The sequence below is a fragment of the Ursus arctos genome, unplaced genomic scaffold (assembly GCF_023065955.2).
Source record: "Ursus arctos isolate Adak ecotype North America unplaced genomic scaffold, UrsArc2.0 scaffold_27, whole genome shotgun sequence".
Taxonomy (NCBI): domain Eukaryota; kingdom Metazoa; phylum Chordata; class Mammalia; order Carnivora; family Ursidae; genus Ursus; species Ursus arctos.
Window position 1 is genome coordinate 26,022,190 of NW_026622952.1, and position 24,412 is coordinate 26,046,601.

Here is a 24,412-nt window from a genome sequence, read left to right on the forward strand (position 1 = left end):
AGCTTCCAGCCTCCAGCCTCCCCCGAGTCAACACAGCTCCACTAGGCCCACACCCTCTATGCTCACTTCCCATTGAATTCGACAATGTTTAAGAAGACACTTCTCCAAAGAAGACATCCAAATGGCCAACAGACACATGAACAAATGCTCCACATCACTCAGCGTCAGGGAAATTCAAATCAAAACCACAATGAGGTACCACCTCACACAGGTCAGAAGGGCTAAAATGAACAAGACAGGAAACCACAGATGTTGCAAGGATGCAGAGAAAGGGGAACCCTCTTGCACTGCTGGTGGGAATGCGAGCTGGTGCAGCCACTCTGAAAAACAGTATGGACGTTCCTCAAAAAGTTGAAAATAAATCTGTCCTATGACCCAACGATTGCACTACTAGGTATTGACCCCAAAGATACAAATGTAATGATCCAAAGGGGCACCTGCACCCCAATGTTCATAGCGGCAATGTCCACAATAGCCAAACTGTGGAAGGAGCCAAGGTGTCCTTCAACAGACGAGTGGATAAAGAAGATGTACAATGGAATATTACCACTCGGCCATCAGAAAGAAAGAAATGTTGCCATTGGCAATGATGTGGAGGGACTAGAGGGTGTTACGCTAAGTGAAATAAGTCAATCAGAGAAAGACAATTATCAGATGACCTCACTCATATGTGGAATTTAAGAAACAAAACAAATGAACATAGGAGAAGGAAAGGAAAATAAAACAAGATGTAATCAGAGAGGGAGACAAACTACAAAAGACTCTTAACCATAGGAAACAAACTGAGGGTTGCTGGAAGGGAGGGGGTGGAGGGATGGCGTAACTGGGTGACAGGCATTAAGGAGGGCATGTGATGTGGTGAGCACTGGATGTGATATAAGACTGATGAATCACTGACCTCTACCCCTGAAACCAATATTATGAGTTAAATACAGAATTAAAAAAAGAAAACCATAAGAAAAAAAATAAAAATAAAAAAGGAGGCCAAGCAAGGCCTAGTAGTCAGACACAACTGCTACCTGCTTGAGTGTCCTTTCACTACATCTGTCATTACGATTACCTGACCCAGACTGTGGCTTTGGCTTATGGGCTTGTTTATTATTGTTTGGAGACTTCAAAGGGCCAGATCTGACAAAACCTCTGCCCTGGTTTTATTATTTGATCACAAGACATGAGCGAATGACTTCATTCCAAACTACACTTAAAATGTCTTACACGAATGTTGGAAAGAGGGGGACACGGGAAAGCATACATGCATCCGCTCATGTGTGCAGCAGAAGCGCAGGAGACAGGTTCCCTGCAGGTTCCCTGCGGCCAGTGGGGAGCGCAAGGAGGGAGGGGGGCCCGGGATGGCAGCACTCCAATGGGGAGCGCAAGGAGGGAGGGAGGATGGCCCAGGCTGGCGGGACTCCTCGGCTAGGCTCCAGCTCTCACAGCCATGCTGTCCTGCCCACCCCAAAAACCAAGAACTAAACTGCAACAGAATGTGAGGGGAGCCCAGGTTAGAACAGAAACGGTAGCAAATGACCTTAACCATGTTGTCGAGGAATTGCACACCAGCGGGGAGATGCTGGAGAAGAACACAAGGAAGTAAAGCGACTTCTGGAAGCAGCTCTTCCTGTGGCAACTGTCAGCCTGCAGACGCAAAGAACCATACATACATCATACACGCTCTCCTGTATGGAATTGTTTCTCCTGGAGACTCAAGTTCATGTGACTGCCAGAACTGAAAGAAACAGCAATGTAAATGACAGGCGAGAGCCAGTCCTCTCGGTGGGGAGGGAAGTCACTAATAAGGAAGATTCATGGTATTGATCTCTTGATTGGAATCGAAGAGGTCAACCTGAACTCGGGTCTTCATGCACACGCAAGGGCTGCAGACAGCTGTGCAGACACGAGCTGGCGAGCCACCGCGGTCCTGTCTGACTGCTCAGACACCATACGGACGCGGACAGCCCCCGCGGAGGCACATCCGAGGCACGGGGCCTGGGGTCTCATGCCACCCTCCTGCACAAGGGACAGGGCATCGGAAGAGGTTGTGGACTGCAGGCAGGTGCAGGCAGTGCAAGATGAATCAGGAAGTAAGAGGTTGCTCAAAAAAGATGTTGACAGAGATCGGGGAGAACCTGAAGGAGCTCCCAAGAGCCAAAGTTGGATCAATTTGCACAAAATAATAACAAGAACCAGTGTGATCATTTTAGATTATAGCCCATAAAATAAAACAAATATCCACGAGCCCACACTGATACAAGTAAGTACCTGGAATAACAAACAGACAGGGGAGCAGGGGCAGCACCTTCTGCACAGACGAGCTGCATAGCAGAGGACGTTCTAGCACCTGCAAGAAATGGGTCATTGTCATCAGACACAGACCTCAGCAATGCTGGCTGCAGCAAGACCCACCACGGAATGCTCACATCTGTGGGCCAGCATCTCAAGACGACCAAGAGATGGGCAAAGCGCCAAGGTATTGCCCCCAGATACTTACTAATCACAAAGAGAAAACTAATGACGTTGCAGGGGAGAGACCTGGGAAGCCACCTGTCAACCAGGTGAGAGCCTATGTCAGCATCGCTTCTGCTGCGCACTGACCACAAAGGAACATTGTCGATCTCATCACAGGAAAGCACAAGATAAATCCAAGTGGACAGCTGCTCTGTAAAGCACCCACCAGAACACTCAGGGGGCACCCAGGTCACAAAAGACAAGGAAGGACAGACTGAGGAGCTGCCCCAGATTCAAGGACACTGAGGAGCCAGGACTGTTAATCCACGGTGGCATCCTAGAAAATGGACACAACGCGAATTAGGTCTGCAGCTCAGTGTGGAGGACCGTTCACCTCCCGGTTTTCACCTGAGAAGTTGGGCGAAAGCCACATAGGAACTCTCTCAACTGCGTCTGCAACTTTTCTAGAAGCCTGAAAGTATTTCGTATCTTACAATGAAAGATTTTAAATTATGATAGGTTAAAACAAGTAGTTGGAAGGGACACAAGTGCAAAAGTCTAAAAACTCAGTCGAAGATGAACAATGGCTGGAGAGAGGAAGGCTGACAGAGGAGTCCTCACAGCAGGTGGGGGCCCCGGGCCAGCCAAGGCTGCTTTTCCAAGAGACCCCAAGGATAAACACGGACCTGCTGTCCCAGTTGGAAAGTAACAGTTTACTCCTCTCACTCTGGTCAGATGTTCACATGACCTCCATCTGGATTCTGTACACCCCCCCCATTTAAAGGACAAACACAGATATCAGCAATAATCCCCCAACGTCAGGAGGCATTTGCGTCTGGCTGGAGGAGGCCGTCCTGAGGAATGCCAGACGCTTACAAGAGTCCCACAAAACAACACAGCCTGCGAAGGGCTTAAACAATCCAGCAGGTTTTACCACTGCCCCGTGATAGCCAAAGTCACGAACATGTGTCGCCCAAGCTTCCGCACAGGTGCGTGAGCGGACAGGAGGGAAGCATCCACTTGGGCATCTGTATCAGGCAGGGAGCCCCGTCGAGGACACTACACCATAGCTAGAGAGCCCCTCCCCGGGGACCGCCCCGCTCAGCTCTTCCCACGGGGGCCTGTCCCATTCACCTCGTGACGTGCCAAGTGACCACAGACGTGCTGGGGGGTGCGTGGGAGGCTGTCTGGGGCCTCACACAGAGCCACGTGTCCCTTCCCTCAGCTGCTTCACTAGATTCCAAGGGCACCTCCATGGGAGAACTTTGCCCCGGCTGAATTAGAATACACATTGTGAGACTCAAGGCAGCTGGGGTTTTTTGCCTGAGATTTCCTCGGTGGCAGGGACACCACTAAGCCTTCAGGGGTCACCACTTGCGCTCTGGATGACATATGAATTTCACCTCTGAGCAGGAGGACACAGTCCTTTTTCAGAAGGACGCTTTTGCTAAGTGTCGCTCTCACTCTGAAGAGGTTTGCAGCCCTTTCCTTGGAGGGCCACTTTCACACACCTGGATGGATTCCTCAGCATTTTTACCCAAAGAATAATGTCCTTGCTTATGCTCACACTTTTCCAAATCCTCTTCATCCTCTTTCGATCCCATGCCACCTACTGACACAACGTACTCGGTGTCCACAGTCAAGTCTGCACCCATGACATCCCCGCGTCTGTCAAGGGGCCAGTGAGTCTCCGAGGCGGATTTTATTTCCTATTCTCCTCTGTTTTTCTGTTTCTATAAGAACTTATTTGATAGTCGAATGGTGAAATACAGCCAAACATCATATCTTAGTGACAGCATAACCTCAGATTACAGTTTAATACGGCTTACTTAACAGTCTAGTGGAATAGAGTCCAAGTCATATTTTAGTCCTCAAAGTGCTCAAGAAAGACTCGGCTGGTTGTGGAGCATTTTCTGTTGGGAGAAGAGAACATGTACAAACAAGGCCCCTCTCGGGTCCATGGAGATCTCTGACACTGCCAGCTGCTCTGCCTCACTCTCCTGACCTTTCCATCTGACGCCACGTTATCCATAAGCCTCACGCCTGATCCAAGCCCTGACGTCTCCATCTGTCGGTCTGTCTGTCTGTCATCAACTCCCCCAAGCCTGACACCTCTGAGCAGGGTACTGGTTAGAGTCAGACTAACTGGTAGTTAAATCCTGATCTTTCACTCACTGCTTGTAGGACTTTTAACAAACCGATCACGTTCCTCTGCCTAAACCTCGGTTTCTGCATCTGTACAAGGTGATATTAGCACCTAACTCAGGGCTTTTGTGAAATCACGTGTGTGGTGCGTTTAATGCAGAGTGGCTGTGACCATGACATAGATCTCATGTTAATGCCTGTGCTGATATGTCTACCTCGTGTGTGTGTGTGTGCATGCGTGTTCACACGCAGGTGTGTGTGTGTTCACTCAGGTGTGTGCATTCGTGCAGGTGTATGTCGGGTAGGTTTACTCAAGTGTGTGCAATGCACATTCACACAGGTGTGTGCGTGCATTCACACAGGTGTGGGGGGGCATCCAGGCAGGTGTGTGTACGCACACGTGTGCACGTTCATGTAGGTGTGTGTGCACGCGGGTGTGAGTGTGTGCATCCAGACAGGTGTGTGTGTTCATGCAAGTGTGTGCGTACATGTTCACGCAGGTGTGTGCCGTACACGTCCAATCCCTGCACCCCAGCACCTGGCGCAGAGCATGCCGCCCGCTGGGAGGAGTGGAGGAAGGCGCAGCCTCTCCCAGGGATAGCACAGGCTTATGAGGGAATACAGGACACATCTCACAAGCTCACAGGACCGCTGCAGGACAGCATGCCGTCCGGAACAAAACAACCCAGAAAGGGAAGTCATGAATTTTCCTTTTCCAGGGAAGGCTTAATTCAGCTAGAGACATAGATTTTACCCATCTGTCTAAGAAAATACATCCTTATAAAACATTACATCACAAAAATACACCAGAGTTTCCTTCCTTAAGGCTCCTGTTACGGGGCCCTTGACAACAAGACACTGTCTCTAACGCGTAGAATCTTCCTGCAGGATCTGTAATGACCCCCCTGACCCGGGATGCCACGCTGTTAAAAACACAGAGCCAGGAGATGCCACGCACAGACACGCTGAGACTCCAAAATATCTTATTTTGCATTTCTAAATAAAACATCAGAAACAAAAGCATAGCCCATCAAGATTTAAGTAGGAGGAAAAAAAACAATAATATTTACCCTTTTAGCACTTCACACTTTACTCACAAATAGATGCACCTAGACAAATAATGCTTTTAAAACTAAAATAGCCACAACCACAGAATTTGCCTTCTGAAGTGTTAGAGAAACATAATATCTAAAAGCATGATGTGGACACTGAGGGGTACGGTCCACTGAGGAGCTTAAGATGTTGGTATCCTGACATCACTGAAAATATGGGCTAAGAATGTTGCTTGCGACCTCAGGTTGGAGTAGAGATGACCAGAAGATGTGTGCCCTACTCCCCCGTCCCAGCCGAAGCTCTGTCCTCTGCGGCTCTGGGGGGCGGGGGGGATCACTGACCTCGGTCCTGTTCGCTCAGAGACCCACAGTTCTGAGCAGCTGCTTTAGGGATACCCTTGGGGTGTGAGTTTGAAAGAGCTGGATCCCAGGGGCCAGGACACAGGAGCTCGCCTGTGTCACCACTATGACTATGGAGTGAACCCCACCCACCTGGAGAAACAGCAGAGCAGCCAACGCAAGACACAGAAAACCTGCTATTTTACAGGGCCTCCTTTTTTTCTTTCTTCTTTTAATTCTGGGCTTATTTTGGCCTTTTTCTTCTTAATCAAGCCAGTGAGGAGCTGACAGATGGGAAATTGGGAGTGTGGTCTCTACACATTATTTTTCCATTAGCTGCCTGCCAGACTGCAGGTAAAATGTGTGTCACCCATTCAGTAAAACGCAGACTTTGCAGAAATGTGTCTCTGGCACCTTCAGGCATTTGTCTTTCCCCTCCTGGAGGTCCTCCCTATTGCCGTGATGGCCCCTGCCCCGGGCCAAGGTTGTCGAGAGGATGGGCAGCTCCATGACACCCAGCCAGGAGTGCGGCGTCCAGCTGTACGTGCTGGGCACTGCCCCATTTGTGGCCACCATCAATCGCACTTACACTTACTTGTGATACCAGTTCGCTTTCATTTCTTCGGTAAAATACTTCAGGAAACACTGAAGTCTTATTCCTTCTTCGGTGCAGAGTACTTTTAGTGGAGAAGCGGATGCCCCTGCAGGAAACAAAACAGACTCAGACCAAGAAAAGCAGCACGGGAGCCGTCAGAATGCAGAGGAGCAACCGCGGGTGTCTCTGCTCTGTCCCGTGGTAAACACAGCCTCACATCTGTATGTTCTGGCCACACGTTCTTCTAACCTTCCCCGTGCCATGTTCGTTCACTCCACAAGCATCTGCCAGTGCCAGACGTATCTGAAAACCTCTTTGCTGAATACTGTAAGGCACATATAACTTTAGGAAAAGACTCAACATCTGCCCCTTGGCAGCTTAGCTTAAGAAGAGGAGGAAAATTCTTGCAAACAGCACAGTAAGAATAAATTCTGCATTAATTGGTCTGAACTTAAATATTGTGGGAGACAGCAAAAGGGAGAGGTTGAGTCAGCAGAAATGACCCAGGAAGGAGTCAAAGCGATGAAAGGCTATCGTCTATCCTCTGAGATGAGTAAAGACTGAATAAGAGGGAAGAAAGCAGGAGAAGCCACAGGCAGTAAGAAAAACCTAGGAAATGAGAAAGTATTTCGTGTGTCTAGAGCAGGAGCTTAGCCTGACTGGACTGGGGCAGGTGGTGGGGGAGGTGAGGGGTCGAGAGGGGAAGTTACAGAGCAGCCTCTTATCTCGGCGAAAGCTCTGAGCTTGAAGCAGAGACTGTTATTAGATACGTAACTACAGAGCACTTATGCGAACTCATGGTACTCCAACACCTAGAAGATACTATTCATAGAATCAGCAAAATAAAAGAAATGATAGGATTGAAACCACTGACAAGGGTGCAGTGGAGAAGGAACTTTTGATCACACCATTTGCTAACTGTGGTAAGCCAACCGAAGACTTCTATACGCATCCTCAAGATACCCACATATTCCACACAGTCCTCATACTTCTGGGAACTCACTCGAAGGAACTATACCTGAATACTGAAAACGGCCTCTTTGTCCGATGATGTACACTGCATAATTATTTATAATGATGAACAACAGTTGCTATTCCTTACGGGGATACAGCAGCTCCATGAAACACGACGTCATTATGAGAAATTGTGGACATAATATCGATACATAAGATGGATAATTATCATAAAATATGTGGCCAAAAAAATAAGAAACAAATTATACTTATTACTTTATGTAAAGAAATAGAAACCAAAATAAAAATGGTTGTGACTGTGGTGTTCTTTGATTTCCATTTACTCTCACACAAGCACGTGTATCAGAAGACTATCCAACAAACACGGTGAAAACCGCTCTCCCCGACGGAGTGATTGGAAGAACTCCTCGAGACGGTGTCTGTGAGCCGGCTCACAGCAGTGTCCCCACATCGCCTCTGTGACCTCGGCTCCTGCTGAAATTCACCCCTCCCCACAAAGACGTGAAGCACGCACAAACCCACATGCAAAGACGAGAGCCATGACAGACCTTTTGAAGGCAGAGAGCGCAGGGGTGAGGGATAGGGGGCTGTGAGAGCAAAGACAGCTGAACTGATGACCAAGCGGAGCGCGAGTCCCCAACTTGGAGGACCAGGGGGAATGGGAGGTGACCAACAGGGAGGTCACTGGAACCCCCATGCAGGGTGCAGAGGTGCCCCATCACCTCCACCTCTGCCGCATCAGTGCACCCCTGCGCCTCATACCTGAGACCTCGCCCTTCAGAGAGTGTGAACTACAGCAGCTCAGTGGTGGGGGGCAGGAGCTTGGTTAGGGATAGCCGATGCAGCGGGGTGGGCATGTGTCTGCGGCACGGCGGGCTCCCCTGCCCACCCTGCCACACCTGCTCTGCTCACCTCCCACACAGCTGGCCCAACCAGCCCTGCCAGGAAGCACACTGGCGGATAGAAGCAGCCACACTGCCAAGCTGATGGGCGCCCCCCGCACCGTTCCCCTAACACGGCTCACGCAGCTCAGCCAGCCTCTCCCATTGCGTGAACCTTAAAAACCCGGAGTGAGTGGAACTCTGTGAAGGGTCACTGACGCGGATGCGATGGAAGAGGAAGGAAAACCTGGAGGAGGAGAAAGGCCCACAGAGCGAGAAGGACCTGGGGCCTAGGAAGAAGCGGGAATCAGGGGAGAAGAGCAGGTGCCCCCGGGAGGGGCCCTGTGCAGGTGGAACGGGGTCAGGGGCAGACAGAAGGAAGACTCCAGAGGCCACGGGGCAAGGGCCATTCAGCTGGATGGTCTCCGGCAGTGGAGCCCAGAGGGGATTTCAATCCACACATCATTTACACAGATTTTACAGAAAGCTCTTCAGGGGATGGAGTGCTTGTGGCTCCATCCCATTAGGGAGAGGGCTGTTTTAGTAAAGGCAGAAAGAAGGAGAAGGGAGGCAGGCAGGTGCAATCTCACACACAGTGCGGTTCCACGTGGATCCTGTCCATGTGAGACGCGTGCTCGTGGCTTGCCTCCCACATTGACAGTGCATAGCCCTAAATGATGGAGGCTGGCCGGCGACCTGGGGAGCCCCCGAAGGAACATTGTAGGTGCACTTTGAGTTCCTCAAGACCATTGTCTACGAGTGGGCCTCTGAGGTGAGGTCCACACCCCAACACACCCAGGGCGGTGTGGGCATCAATTAGCAAGTCTTCTGGGAGGTGGGTGCCTCCCCCACGGAAAGGAGACACAAGGCAGCACCTAGTGGATGAGCGTGTGAGTGTGTGGGAGTCAGTGAGTGTATGAGTCTGAGTGAATCTGTGTGAGTCTGTGTATGTGAGTGTGAGTCTGTGTGTGTATGTGAGTGTGTGAGAGTATATCCACGTGAGTCTCTGTGAGTGTGTCTATATGTGAATCAATGAGTGTCTGAGTCTGTGTGAACCTGTGTGTGAGTCTGTGTGAGTCTGCGTGTGTGTGAGTGTGTGTGTGTGCGTCAGCACTACAGACACGCTCAGAAGAAGCTGGAGGACGAGGGGTGCAGGAGGCCCCCTGCCAGGCCCAAGAACAAAGGCCCCCTCTTCCTGAGAGAGCACAGAGGGACCCTCAGCACTTGGGATGGTGGTCTGTGATGAACACGCAGGTGCTGTAGGAACCCACACGTCGCTCCAAGACAAAAGCAAGACCAACACCCACGACACCAACACACCCCGGGTGGCCCAGAAATGTCCCTGCAGCCTGGGGAGGGGGGCGGTCACTGTGAGGACGGCTGGCACAGCCCGCAAGGCCCTGGCAGGGCAGGCTAGGGCTCGCGGACTCTGGCGCAGGGCGTGGGCCTGCAGGAAGCCTGGTGTGCTACCAACACACGCGCATCGGGCACCAGATGGCGCTCGCTGCTGCCCCTCGCATGCGGGCACCTGTCGCGAGCAGGGGCCTAGCCTCTTCAGAGGATAGAGGCTTCACGTATGTGTGGCGGGCAGCCCCGCGTCTGCGCTCAGCACACGGTCCTCCCTGCGCCAGATCAGGGGAAGAGCAGGGGAAGAGCAGGAGAAGATCCATTTCGCACACACACGCTGACTTTGCCAGGACCGCCATCAGCGCCTCCACGGTGCGTGCTACACGGCTCCAAGGGCCTTCACCAAGGGGCTCGGCAGCCGTGAAGGAGCGCTTGGTCCCTTAACTACCATCAAGGCTAAAACTCGTTTAAAATGCGGTTGTGTTTATCTGACCAAGCCAAAGTAGAAATGAGTAAAATCTACCTTGCAGCACCTTGTTTTGAGGAAGCAATGAAAAATAAACACAAGAAGGTTTTCAGAAGAACATCAGAAAGCCCGTGAGAGCCGCAGGGAAGCGTGGTATTGACGTGTGTCACTGCTGGTAGAGCCCTGACCCGGGGCAGAACGCCCGCCACTGGGCCCCGTTCCCACCCCAGTCACCGGCTCTGAAGAGCTAAATTAGGGCATCTCCAGGAAGCCCACAGTAATAAAATGCTGTCATTCTTAGCATAAAACTCGGCCCACGTAGGAGCTATTGTTACTGAATTACTAATCCATCTCTTCGTTCTCACGGTTTCTGTGAAGGGGAAATGGAGAGGAAGAATTTATTTGCAAAACTGAAAAAGGGTTTCATACACATGACGCAGAGCCAGAGGTTTAAAATTCATTATTGCTGCTCAATGCTGGTGATAAAGATGCTGAGAGCAATCACGTACAGAGCGGTCGCCTAAATGAAGCGAAGGCAAGTCGGAAGAATTGGCTAATCAGGAGGTCCACACTGGGTTTCTTTTTAATAAAATTTAGATTCTAAATATAGTGCTGCAAACCCCTTTGGATCAGGGAGCAGCGGGAGGGCTGCCCCAGCCGCCCCTTTGCAGGGCTCAGTTCTCGTCTCAGGAAACGGGGATTTCGGCACCACGCATACCCTGGGAATCAGTAGGCATTTACTTACCACAGACTCTGCTCATTGCCAAAACCATGTCCTCATACACTGAAAGGAAGAAGGGAAATGTATCATCACGATGTATAATTTTATCAGAAGGCAGCATTTTCATGTTTAATTAAATTGATACAGGAAGTCCTGATGTTCATTTGAAAAATGAAACATTAACATGGCAACATTTATCCATAAAAGTCTCCTGTGGGTCATAAATCCCTCTCACCTGTTCACTTTTTATGCAAGGAACAAGAAAATCTTACTCCACATTAATCCAACTATACATTTAATTGAATCACTTCCCCGTTTCAATCATTTTAACTACATTAGTAATGGGAGAAAACGGCTTATGATGATGGACTAAAATGACATTTCCTATAAATGCAAAGTAACACCTCGCATTTTTCTAAAACACTGAAGCAGGTCTGAATGGAAGTAAAGCACAGACCGATCTGCTCCTACTGCGTCACTGCTAAGGGAACAGCGTGTCCAGTCAGGATACAGATCGATGTGCCTTCCTAGCACACCGCATCCTGTTGGCTAACTGGATCTCTTTGGGGAGGACAAAGGTTTTCTTTTACCTTTGCCAGCTATCTCAAGGACAGAGACATCTTGACCTCTCTCGTCTTTCAAGGTTGCCTTATATTCACCAAGGTCCTTCTTTGACAACTGCAAATAAAACATATCCCATACGCATGTAAGATCAATGCCAAGATGGAAAATGTAATAAATGATAATATGCTCCCTTTGCAAACCATGAAAATTCAGGATTAAAAATGGGAACGAATGCAGGATTTACACATTATTCGAAAGACCCGCCTTTGTTGGCCTCCAGCCTGCTCCATGCAACGCCATGTACCTTGGGTATGAGGAGCTGGCAGACTCCCTTCTCCAGATCGGGCAACGCTTCTGTTTTGTACAGAACATCATCCTTCAGCCACTTGAATACTGTCTCTTTCTTGGTGTTTGCCACCTGCAAGGCAGAAATCTTACGGTGAGGATGAGAATCACTCTTGCTTTTAAGAAAAAATCTCTGGGGGGACACACGGGTGCCTCAGTCAGTAAAGCATCTGCGTTCAGCTTAGGTCGTAATCCCACGGTCCCAGGATCGAGTCCCGCTTCAGGCTCCCTGCTCAGTGAGGAGTCTGTGTCTTCCTCTCCCCCTGCTTGTGCTCTCTTTTTCTCTCTTTCTCAAATAAATAAATAAAATCTTTAAAAAAGAAAAAAGTCTCTGGATTTTAAATCACAGACTTAAAAAAAAATACCATCAATTTTTATTATAGCCTCAGACAGAGGCTCACGGAAAAGCTGTCCATCCTAATAATGGCAAATGCATTTCTAAATTCCAGCTTCTAAAATAATTAAGCTCTCACCATTGCATAGAGAAGGACAAATCGTCCTAGCCCGTGAAATTAGATAGTGTAAGGAGTTTTTGAGTTATATGAAATGTCAGTCATAAAAACAAGTTGTAAGCAGTGTATTTTAAATTTATAAATAATGGGAAATATTCTTAGAGGGCTATAAAACTGTTTCGTGGCTGCTTTTTTGCCAGTATGACATTTCAAATGTATCTGTATAGAGGGGATAAAACCATAACACCAAATAAGCCCAATGAGAATGGGAACTTTCCTTCTACTAAAATTCCTTACAATTCAATCTGCAACATGAGCTCACATTTGACACTAAGCTTTGCAGAATTCCAGAGATGAGGAAGCATTTTGATTCACACGCTCTGATGTGTACATCCCATGGATGAGAAACAAGCCTGGTTCTTACAGACAGAACGAAACAGCCACAACGGATGATTTGAGACGGATGATTCTGCATTTATACCCCATATGGACTCAGCAAAAGTGATGTCAATGACAAAAAAACGAATTTCAAGCATTCAGACAGTGTGGCCAGTTCTGATCGTGTTGTAGTCAGCAGAGCTCAGAACTCCCGCGTTGGCCCTAAGTCAGTGTCACCAGTGACAGCACCAGAGCACAATCCGCAGGACAGCAGGGGTCCGGAACACACTCCTGCTCACCCTAGCATCTCAGGACAGGGCAGCATGCCCCACGAGTCTACAAATGTTTGCCAAGTGCGTGGACAGAGTGTCCCCTGGACCGGGAGGCGGGAGCTCCGTTCTCAAGTCAGGACCACGAGCTGACAACCAATGGTAAAATGGCTGTAGCCAGACAGTCCAGCAGACGACCTCCTTCCCCTACACTTCAAGATCTTGGTGTCCATTGTTAGTGCCAACCCAACCCTTACGTCCTTTACCTCACTTGAGTGCTGCTTCCCCTTACTCTGGTTTTCCCAGATGTTTTAAATTGCTGGTGTATGAGTGCTAAATACAACCCTTTCCAACAACATCCAATCTCTATTCTCTGAAACTGACATCCTCCATTGGCTTCCTTGTCCCATAGCTGGGGGGTTCTTACGCCCCAGAAGGATCCACTGTCTTTCCTCTATACTCTGCAATTTCTCCCTCCCACTCCTTAAATACAGGCACCAAAAATGTACATAAATACCTAAAAAAGAGAGTAACAAGACCCCCGAGACATGATGTGGCACACGCCTGACTCCATCTCCAAGAGAGAGTGCCCAGTCCCCATGTCTGCTATATGAGAACTTTCTAGGAGATTTTCTTCTGTGTCTGAATGAAATTTATTTTATGGTAAACCTTTCTTTTAAAAGATGGTTTTATAAATAAGTAAACAAATATATAGTTTTCTGTGAAGTTATATTATGAATGTATAAATTTTCTTGCATAAATTTTCTCCATGTGTTTTGTTATGCAAGTACATTTTAAAAATGTATAAATTTTCTCCATGTGTCTTGTTATGCATGTATATTTTAAAAATCATCTAACATATTACTAAGGGGAAAACTATGTAGAATAACTTAAAGAATCACAGGAGCTAAGGACACAATTATATGAATTAAGTGTGTTAAACTGCAAAATGCTCAAATCTCAGTTACTATGTGTTCAGTTTCTCCAATATCTTTGTTTAAAAACTTTTGACTTGCTTCGGTCAGGGACCCTGAAATACCATCACGTATTTACAGAAGGGCCTGTGGCACTAGGATGATCTCAGGGCGCTCCAGGAAGGAGAATTCCCGTGGGCCGCACAGCTATGTAAGCATGCACTTGATGCCCTACGATCAGAAACAGAGAATGAACCACTGTAAGAGAGCCCCTCTGCCCAGGCTGGCTGCCCGTAGCTGCTGGAGATCTAAAGAACTGATTTTGGCAGCGCTGAGGTCTAAAAACTTGAAGACACACATCTTTTCTGCATATGACAATTATTTGAAAACACTGCTGTCTTTCCCATCCTGTTTCCCGAGTAAACAGCTTATCCTCAGTGATCTTGCGGGGTTTTCCCTGCAAATACCTATGGCGTTTTCATTTGTTGAACAGACCCTTGTAACTTCTGTGTCGGTAAACTTCTTTTATCTTAAAAATGATTTTGTCTCTGAGTCTTCCTTTTAAACACAGTAGGGTAAGAATGATCCAGCAATTGCACTACTGGGCATTTACCCCAAAGATACAGACGTAGTGAAGAGAAGGGCCATATGCACCCCAATGTTCATAGCAGCATTGTCCACAATAGCTAAATCGTGGAAGGAGCCAAGATGCCCTTCAACAGATGACTGGATTGAGAAGATGTGGTCAATATATACAATGGAATATTATTCAGCCATCAAAAAGAACGATTTCTCAGGGCGCCTGGGTGGCACAGTGGTTAAGCGTCTGCCTTCGGCTCAGGGCGTGATCCTGGCGTTATGGGATCGAGCCCCACATCAGGCTCCTCTGCTATGAGCCTGCTTCTTCCTCTCCCGCTCCCCCTGCTTGTGTTCCCTCTCTCGCTGGCTGTCTCTATCTCTGTCAAATAAATAAATAAAATCTTAAAAAAAAAAAAAAAGAACGATTTCTCAACATTTGCTGCAACATGGACGGGACTGGAGGAGATAATGCTAAGCAAAATAAGTCAAGCAGAGAAAGACAATTGTCATATGGTTTCACTCATTTATGGAACATAAGAAGTAGGAAGATCGATCGGTAGGAGAAAAAGGGGAAGAAGAAAAGGGGGCAGTAAACAGAAAGGGGAATGAACCATGAGAGACTATGGACTCTGGGAAACAAACTGAGGGCTTCAGAGAGGAGAGGGATGGGGGATTGGGATAGGCTGGTGATGGCTATTAAGGAGGGCACGTATTGCATGGTGCACTGGGTGTTATATGCAAGTAATGAATCATGGAAATTTACATCAAAAACTAGGGATGTACTTACTGTATGATGACTAACATGATAAAAAATTATTATTAAAAAAAAGATTATGTTAATTGATTTTTGAATGTTGAATCAGCCTTGCATACCTGGAATAAATGCGAATTGATCATGGCAAAAAAAAGAAAAGAAAAAAAGAAACTCATTACGAAAAGAAAAATAATTCTAGGTATTTTCCTACAATGAATTTATAACAACCTCAAGTGTGTTAAAAATCAAAACTTTAGCTTCGGTTAATACACACAGAAAAAAGAGATGGATACAGGACATCTAATTAGGACTTCATCACCAACACGAACAATGAGTACAGATGAGCAGGAAAGGTCGATGTAATCATGGCGTCTCAAGGTCTAACTGGCACTAACCCAGGGTGTGCACGGCCCTCCCGTGGCCCCAGACCACCACCCACCACCCGCCTGCACACGACCTTTCCTCAAATCCCCTGTCCCACAGCTATATGCTCCCTAGGCTTCATGTCAGCGCCCAGCCCATCTCTACACGTTATCCTGGGTCCCTCATCTGACACTCAGTGACACTGAAGAGCTGGCGGCCCAGTGTCCCACCCTACAATGACCCCACTGTCACCCTTATTCTCCTTCCGGCCCCTGTGCACCAGCCCCTCACACTATATTCTTTTTTTTTTTAAATGATTTTTTTATTATATTGTGTTAGTCACCATACAGTACATCCCCGGATTCCGATGTAAAGTTCGATGCTTCATTAGTTGCGTATAACACCCAGTGCACCATGCAATACGTGCCCTCCTTACTACCCATCACCGGTCTATCCCATTCCCCTACCCCCCTACCCTCTGAGGCCCTCAGTTTGTTTCTCAGAGTCCATAGTCTCTCATGGTTCATTCCCCCTTCTCATTACCCTCCCTTTCTTTATCCCTTTTTTCCCCTACCAATCATCCTCACACTATATTCTTAACCACTCCACTCTCATCTCCTCAGACCAGCCCCTCACACTATGGTCCTGACCCCATCATCTGCTTCATCTCCTCAGAAGAGCCCCTCGTACTATGGTCCTGACCCCATCGTCCACTCTCATCTCCTCAGAAGAGCCCCTCGCACTATGGTCCTGACCCCATCGTCCACTCTCATCTCCTCAGAAGAGCCCCTCGCACTATGGTCCTGACCCCATCATCCACTCTCATCTCCTCAGACAGCCCTCACACTATGGTCCTGACCCCATTGTCTACTGTGATCTCCTCAGAAGAGCCCCTCACACTATGGTCCTGACCCCATCATCCACTCTCATCTCCTCAGACAGCCCTCACACTATGGTCCTGACCCCATCGTCTACTCTGATCTCCTCAGAAGAGCCCCTCACACTATGGTCCTGACCCCATCGTCCACTCTCATCTCCTCAGACAGCCCTCACACTATGGTCCTGACCCCATCGTCTACTCTGATCTCCTCAGAAGAGCCCCTCACACTATGGTCCTGACCCCATCGTCTACTCTCATTTCCTCAGAAGAGCCCTCGCACTATGGTCCTGACCCCACCGTCCACTCTCATCTCCTCAGACCAGCCCCTCACACTGTGATCCTGACCCCACCGTCCACTCTCATCTCTTTAGACAGCCCTCACACTATGGCTGTTGTAACAGTGCTGCCAGGGACCTGGACGCACAGATAGCCATCTGCGTCCGTGGTTTCAATTCCTCTCTATGCTGAATCCTGCCATGGGGCTCTGCTGAATGTTTGAGGACCTGCTGTATGGTGTCCCACAACGACCACCTTCACAATGTCACAGTTTGGTACTAGCATCCCACACAGCTATTTCCACATTCAGGCTCTTCGTCCACATTCTGGGTCTCCCTGGAGCAGTCTCCCCCCACCTCACGGACCTATGACATTCTTGGTCTTCCTCCAGTGCTCAGCTCAGAAACCATCACTCAGTTCAAATAATCTGTTTATTTTCTCTTTTACCTACCAGTCTGTTGAGTAGCTTGAGGAACAAAACAATGCATTATTGATCTTCCCCCAGCCTCTCCTACAGCACTGCTCAGGTAGCAGATGCTCCTTAAAATCCGTTCCCCCAAATACAGATTTTTATATTCAGTAGGAACTAATGAGGCTTACTGCATTACTCAATTGTTAGGACAAAACTTAAGGAGCATCTTATTCCCAAAACTACCTTCTTTCCCTAAAGAAATCGTGTGAGCAGCATGGAAATTACCAGATGAATTTCATTGTGGCATACTTTCCATATGCTCACTTACTAAAAATCTTAAATATTTTAAATTGCCTACTTGAATCTTCTTTTGCATGCCTCCACACTGTCATCTCCTCATGAGGAGCAGAGACAAGCTCTGTAGTCTAACTAGGAAAACGTCCACGAGACTCAAAGTCACACACCGTGGCCAGCACGCTGTGTTTGTTCGCATCCTATGACTGATGGCGGACGACTCCCTGAAAGGTCTCTTGCCGCCCCACGAACGAGAGCTTACCACTCTCTCGTTGGAGCCGAGTCCTCACCTTACAAACAAGTCGAACTTCGCACTCGTCTGTAACATCCCAGTGCAAATACTCAGCAAAATGAGGGCCTGAGGGGGAAAATAGGAGAGACACATTTTTAAAAAACGTAAAGAAAAGGAAAACACACACACACATACACACACACACATATGCTGCCAGTGCCACGGGTTACATGAGCTCATGACAGCTATGCGGAGGCCTGAAGACCCAGCTCAGACTTTGGACAGTGCCCCAGTTTGCAGAGGTGACCGTGGAAAGCCATGTCGCTGTGGGATGACCAGACCACAGAGAGCTGGCAATGTGCGTGTGGACAAGGAAAATGGTGAGGAGAGCAGTTGGCTGACCCTGAGGGTTGTGTGGGGCGTGGCAGGAATAAAATGCGCATCCCTGGGGTGGGTGCGGATTACAGAGCACCTACGGTCATCTGTCATCTGTCACGTGGCCCGGTCATCCAACTGTCTTTCATAAAGGAGAAATGAGGGTCTGAGTTCATCTCCATCTCAGCAGTGAATAGGGGAAATGAGTTAATTAGCAGGTCGGCCACACGGCCTGGCCACCCTGACCGTGTCCTTGACTCAAAATAACAGGAAATACGAACACGAAACAGTAGATCCTGGGGCTTTTAAAGGTAGAAGCAAGACAAAAACACAGGTGAAAATAAATGTAAAGTGCAAAGAACAGAAAAATACTCAAGTTTCTACAGATGAGAAACAGTCTAACTTCATGATCATTTAAAACAGCATCTACAGCCATTCGGCATTGAGCCAAATTTGCCATAAACAAACATTCGAATGCTGAGTCCGCTTGGCTCCTGGGGGGTGAGTCCAGTACCTACCTTGCTTCCTGAGGAATTCCTTTCTTTGAAATTCAGCCTCGTCTAGGACAGCCTTGAACGCTAAAGTCAATATTCAAAGGAAAAGAAATCAAAGATGATTGTCTCTGTGTAGTCAAAACAATTTTCAAACAATTCGCAGGAGAGCATACCGTCTCCAATGAGAACCAGTGAAGACTGATTCTTGGCTTTTCCGTCGTGAATCTGCACGGTGTAGGTGCCTTCATTCTCAGTAGTAAATCGATCCATGACCATCTCAATAATGCCAGTTGCTTTGTCACATTTCATTCTGTGTTTCTGGAAGCAATGGCGGAAGCAGAGAATTAATGCTACGGTGAAACTCCTTCTCCCAGTTTTATCTATGACTTTGACAATTGCATCAACCACTACACCCCAAGGGACTCTGACATATACAAAAACGCAAAATGAGATTGTACCCATGAAACCTCTCAGTGAATCACGCATGAACCAAGGGACACACGCACCCACTTGGTGATGCAGCCCCGTTCTGTGCAGGAGCTGCCTCCTCCAGGAAGGCTCCAGCAGGGACTACACACACCCAAGAACAAGCATCTAGCACAAGACCATTAAGGATGTGGGGGAAAAACGAAACGGTGTGTGTGTCCGCATACCCCACACAGATCACAAAACACAGGTGGCCGGCAACAATCAACCATCAAGCACCATGTTGTCTGCAGCTCTGAGGACTCAGAACCATGGCTTCAAGGCCGCTGCATGGACCAGGGCCACAGAAGCTGGTTGTCAGGTGTGCAAAGATATTTTGGAAGAGGATGCAGGAGCTCTGCGTGCATAAGCAAGTCTGGCACTTCGTGCTCCCCTCACTCCTGAGGTCACAGTTTGGCGCAGCCTCTCACAGCCCCCCCCCCACATCGTTCCCTCCAGACTAGCACAGGGAGGACCTAATGGGAACTGCCCTTGGACTTGGCTGGGTGCCTTTTCTGTAGCATCCCTGCTGCTCATGCCCCCCCGTTCGGGGGCAGACCTCACCCCAGTCCAACTGTCCACCCATTCTCTCCATCGTGCTGGATGGTGAGGCCTTCAGAACTCAGACTGTCCTCACCCTTTCCACGCAGCACCTGTGCGCCCTGTAGGCGGTAAACACCAAATAAACGTGTGTGGGATTCTCGCTGAACAGCTCATTTCACCGTCCATGGCGCTCCACTGGCTGTGGTCCCCGACCACCGCACTGTAGTTTCCTACCAACAACATCTGGTTGGGGACACTTCCCCGCACCACCCAGCCCATCCAAAGCTCAGCTCTCTCTCACACTCCACTCTCCTCGTTTGTGAAGAGCTCACAGACACCAAAATGTTTTATGGCAGCTAATGGACTATGCCTTCTTCCAGCCTTGGACAAGACGATATCTGAAATGAAGCAGGGGCCATGGGGGCAGAAGGACCACATCCAAAGAATGAGTCATCTCAAAGTCAGGGAATGGTGCATGCAGAGGCCCCGGGGCTCAGGATTCTTCTCTCCAGTGACTGCTCATGATGCCTGTGGTGACCCACAGGATGCGCCCTGCAAGCTCCCCTTCTCCCTGTGAGCCCCTCAGGGGGTCCGGCAGGGTCTTCCCAACCTGAACCCTGATCTCAGCCCTGCAGGGGGGAGACCCAGGGAGCAGGTTGAGCAGAACAAACACCAGCCATCTGTGGTTGGCAGCAAGGAAAGCAGGGTCACCCCAGGGAAACTCCATTAGTCCTCGGAAAGCACACTTTGTCTAGAACACTCCCCTTACTAAGAATTTAGAAAGAATGTCTATCTGCAGGTGACCTTACGGAAAGTCTGTCCACAGTGCGAGAGAACAGTGCTCATTCTCTGATGAACGCTCTTCCCATGGCGCTCTCCTATCTCAGAGCTCACATTCAGAGTTCAGCGTTTCAAATGCAGCTGTTGCAACAGAGTTCAGAACATGGGTATGAGCAAAAGAGCCACTCTGTCCAGTTCGTCTGTGAGTTCACCTCCCCGAGCATCTGGCACCATTTCTAAACTCTTTTGCCTGACCTGGAAGGCTCCTGACGTCTCTTCTGACTGCACGTCCCCCTCCTCCGGCTGCTGGCACATGTCTGTCCCTTCGCCAGCACTCAGCACGGCAGCAGGGCTGGCCTGGCCTTCTGTCTGTCCCCCCAGACTCACCTTGGGCACCCCTGCTCCCGAAACCCTCCTCACCGCTTCAGCCCTCCCAGCTGCTGTCTCTGGGCTCAGACACCCTTGTGGGACTGTTTGAAGTCCGGGATATCACTGTCTCCGTGAGCCGATTCGGCAGCTCTAGGAGGCAGGCTCACTTCCCACATGAGGGTCCCTGCCGTTTGGCTGGTTCTGGGAGACAGTATTAAGGAGGGCACGTATTGCAATGAGCACTGGGTGTTATATGCAAACAACGAATCATAGAACACTACACCAAAAACTAATGATGTACTGTATGGTGACTAACATAACATAATGGAAAGAAAGAAAAGAAAGAAAAGAAAGAAAAGAAAAGAAAAGAAGGAAGGAAGGAAGGAAGGAAGGAAGGAAGGAAGGAAGGAAGGAAGGAAGGAAAGAAAGAAAGAAAGAAAGAAAGAAAGAAAGAAAGAAAGAAAGAAAGAAAGAGAGAGAAAGAGGGAGGGAAGGAGGGAGGGAGGGAGAGAGAGAAGGAAAGAAGGAAAGAAGGAAAGAGAGAAAGAGAGAAAGAGAGAAAGAAAGAAAGAAAGAAAGAAAGAAAGAAAGAAAGAAAATTATTTGTAAAATATATCCATGGGGAGAGGAGGATGACTACCAACTTCTCAACAGTCAACCATGATACTTCCAGTCCTGCCCAATCAAATATGACGCTGAGGTTTTAAGTGAATAAAACCCACTCCCTGGCCTTGACTTTCAGCAAACAGAAACAAAATCACCTTCACGGTTAGAAATTCCAATGTGGTTTCACACAGAGCATGCTTGTATAAGGTCACTCAGACTGTGTCTGGATGGGAACCTGAGCCAGGAACTTGGTCTGAGGGACACGATGGAGAGAGACAAATGAACGTGGCCTCAGCTCATTTTCTGAGAGGGAGGTCACTGAGAAACAGTCCCGATCACAGAACGTGGAGACCACGTCTCCTCCGGGCAGACTGGCGGCGGCGGAGGAGGGAGACAGGCAGGGACGGAAGAAGGACACCTGCACGGGTGGAGCTCGCTGGCCTGCTCCATTGTTCTGAGTATTTACTTTTGAATACGGGGAGCAAATTTCAAATCAGTGAGACAAAGCCCTGTTCTTGTTTGTCCAACACCACGCTCACTTCCAGCCCCTGCAAGGAGAAGCCTCCAATAGCCGGCCCCACTAGGTCTAAGAAGTAAGAACGCAGGACTCTCACCAACCGGATTCTTCGCGATACAGTAGCTTTTCCCGTTCTCTCAGCTACTGCACTGCGGTGTGTGGGCAGGTTTTAGAAATTAATTAGGCTTCTGGCGATCACCATTATGCAGCAAGATGAAGTTCAATGGTTTTATGGGTGCCGTAAATACAGGCTTTTATGTGACTCACACAAAATAACATCAATCTGCCCCCCGGAAAAGTCACCTGTGGATTGCTAATTAACAAGTGAAATAGTGCAGCCCTATCCCAAAAGATTAGCCACGTAGCAAAGACATCAGCTTTTAAAGCAAGCTCTATGCAGCAGGTAGGAAATGTTAATCAAAAGGTGTTCTACAAATAAAGTGCAATTACACTAAATTCTTTTTCATCTCCTAGCACGGTCTCTGCTCAAAGAGAATTTCTCCAAGTCTTTGATCATGCGGTATACTCTTCTCCCAGGGACAGAATGTATACTGCTGGCTTTTCTGCAGCCAGGAGGAAAATGCCTGCTGTCTACTCATCAGCCACTCCTCCCACCTGCACGCCTCTTAAAGTACGTCACTGTCTCTCAAGGGTAAGAAAAATCGCATGATCTTTTTCCACTCCAGATTTCTGCCTGACACCTGTTCAACTATCCAGGTAAACATTACCAAACACCTATGGAACACAAAGCCTGGACTAGGGATGAGGGGCCCAGTTCAGCGACACGGTAAGCGGGCACTGCGTGGCCTGGGTGATTCCTACATGTCAACCATTCCACGAACGTGTGTCCAGCACACACGGATGAGGGGTCTGAAGTCAACAGGATGCTAAAGATACTGATGACACCACATACTGAGTCCCAGGGGAAAAGAGCACAGGAGGTGAAGACCCCTTGCTCTCCATTCAACAGCAAAGAAAGGACCCATCAAGCACGTTTTCCTTCAGCTGGAAATTACAGCAGGTGTGCTAGAATTATCAGACAAGAAGAAATACGTTGAAGCATACTCAATGTTCCGCAGCCAAAAAAAGGAATATTTATAATAATTGTAGGATTCTCTGCATACAGTTAAAAGCAGAACAACAGCAAAAGCATTTGTATCATAGCATTCTATACATTGTTGGCAGTTTGCTGTGCTTTGCCCAGATTCGCCATTAAAGAAAGCAGCTTAAAAGGTTAGGGAAGGTGTAGAAACAGATTTCACCATGGAAGCCTTCCATGAGAAGCTCTCAGTGGGAGGGGGGCCCATGGATAGTGGGGTAAAAATACATGCCTTCAAATCCAGGGTCAAGAATAAATAGGTGTGTCCATCAAGGATATTCCCATGCCCCCCGTGTCACCTGAACCTTTTCCTAGCACCAGGCTCAATGTCTCTAAAACAAAGCTGGCCTCTGTTCAGTTCTAGCAGGCTTGGATTTCAAGGACTCCTGATCTCTCATCTAACCCAGACCAGTCTCTGAACATCCCAAGAATCAACCATCACGTGTTCATCTCACCAACCCACTACACCCCAATTTCTGCAGCTCAAAAGGGGATGAAAACATGCGCAAAATATTGACCCGAAGTCACTGACCTACCCGGCCTCCTCAAAGCCAGAGATCGCTTGCACATGAACTCACCTCACTGTCAGAGACTTCTCTGTCATTAATAATGAATCGGTAGCTGGCGTCTGGTGATAAGTGCTCAGCCTGGAGCCAGAAGCGAACCTGGCCCTTATCAAAAATCTCATAAGCTAATTCTGATTTCAGAGGAATTGCTACAGGAAGAAAAGAAATCGAAAGTCAATAATGCATGAATCGTTGTGAGAGAGAATAGCTGCATATTGGAGGAAAATATCAATCCTGGTTATTAAATTTTTTGAGGATGTGAAACCCTGGAGTGTTGAATTGGATTATGAACACCAAAAAATAAAAATAAAACCCCAGGTTAGCCTGTTGTTGCAGGTAAAGCCCCATGCCACGTGAGCCGTGTGTGCACACTCCTGTCTCTCCCCGTGGATCCCGTGGATCCCGTGGATCCCGTGGCACGCCCCCACGTGACCTTTCTGTATTCAATGTAACTCAGTAACCAAAAACTCCACCTGATCGACTTGCTTGGATTAGGGTCAGCTACACTAAACCCCAAATTCAAAACTCTCTCCATGCAATAAAAATTGCTACAAGTTGCATTATCAACTCGTATCTGTTTCCAATAAACAGGTGACAAGCCTGGAAACTGGTTGCATAAAATGAAACGGTCCGTTCCCCAAAGCGCTCCTTGGTGAGCTCCATGCCTTAATAAGCAGGGCCCTCCCCGGCTTGCTGTCTGCCTGCAAACAGACAGGGTCCCACGCTTACTTACTGGGATTCTTGATTTCGTTGCTCAGTGCCACCAAACGTTCAAGCTCTAAAATTAAGAAAAATACGGGCATTGATTTTCACCTGTACATTCAGAAGTTTGCAAAGAATTGCAAGGCTAACCCCAAGCAGAGATCTGACACCACCAAGATTTAATCTGTACTTGAATAAGAAACATGAACTAGAAGAGA

At 48.3% G+C, this 24,412-nt stretch overlaps 1 protein-coding gene across 1 annotated transcript in view; it reads right to left on the reverse strand.

Annotated features, from left to right (window-relative positions):
- The window catches only part of MYOM2 (myomesin 2), an 81,987-nt gene that overhangs the window by 7,781 nt on the left and 49,794 nt on the right, over positions 1–24,412 (reverse strand). Inside the window, exons 24-32 of the mRNA XM_026508500.3 lie at positions 24,226–24,270; positions 23,505–23,641; positions 18,721–18,865; positions 18,572–18,631; positions 17,737–17,804; positions 11,835–11,948; positions 11,557–11,644; positions 10,991–11,029; positions 6,577–6,682 (exon numbers count right to left, since the gene is read on the reverse strand). Of these exons, the coding sequence (XP_026364285.2) occupies positions 6,577–6,682; positions 10,991–11,029; positions 11,557–11,644; positions 11,835–11,948; positions 17,737–17,804; positions 18,572–18,631; positions 18,721–18,865; positions 23,505–23,641; positions 24,226–24,270 (802 nt within the window). The remainder of the gene's footprint in view (positions 1–6,576; positions 6,683–10,990; positions 11,030–11,556; positions 11,645–11,834; positions 11,949–17,736; positions 17,805–18,571; positions 18,632–18,720; positions 18,866–23,504; positions 23,642–24,225; positions 24,271–24,412) is intronic.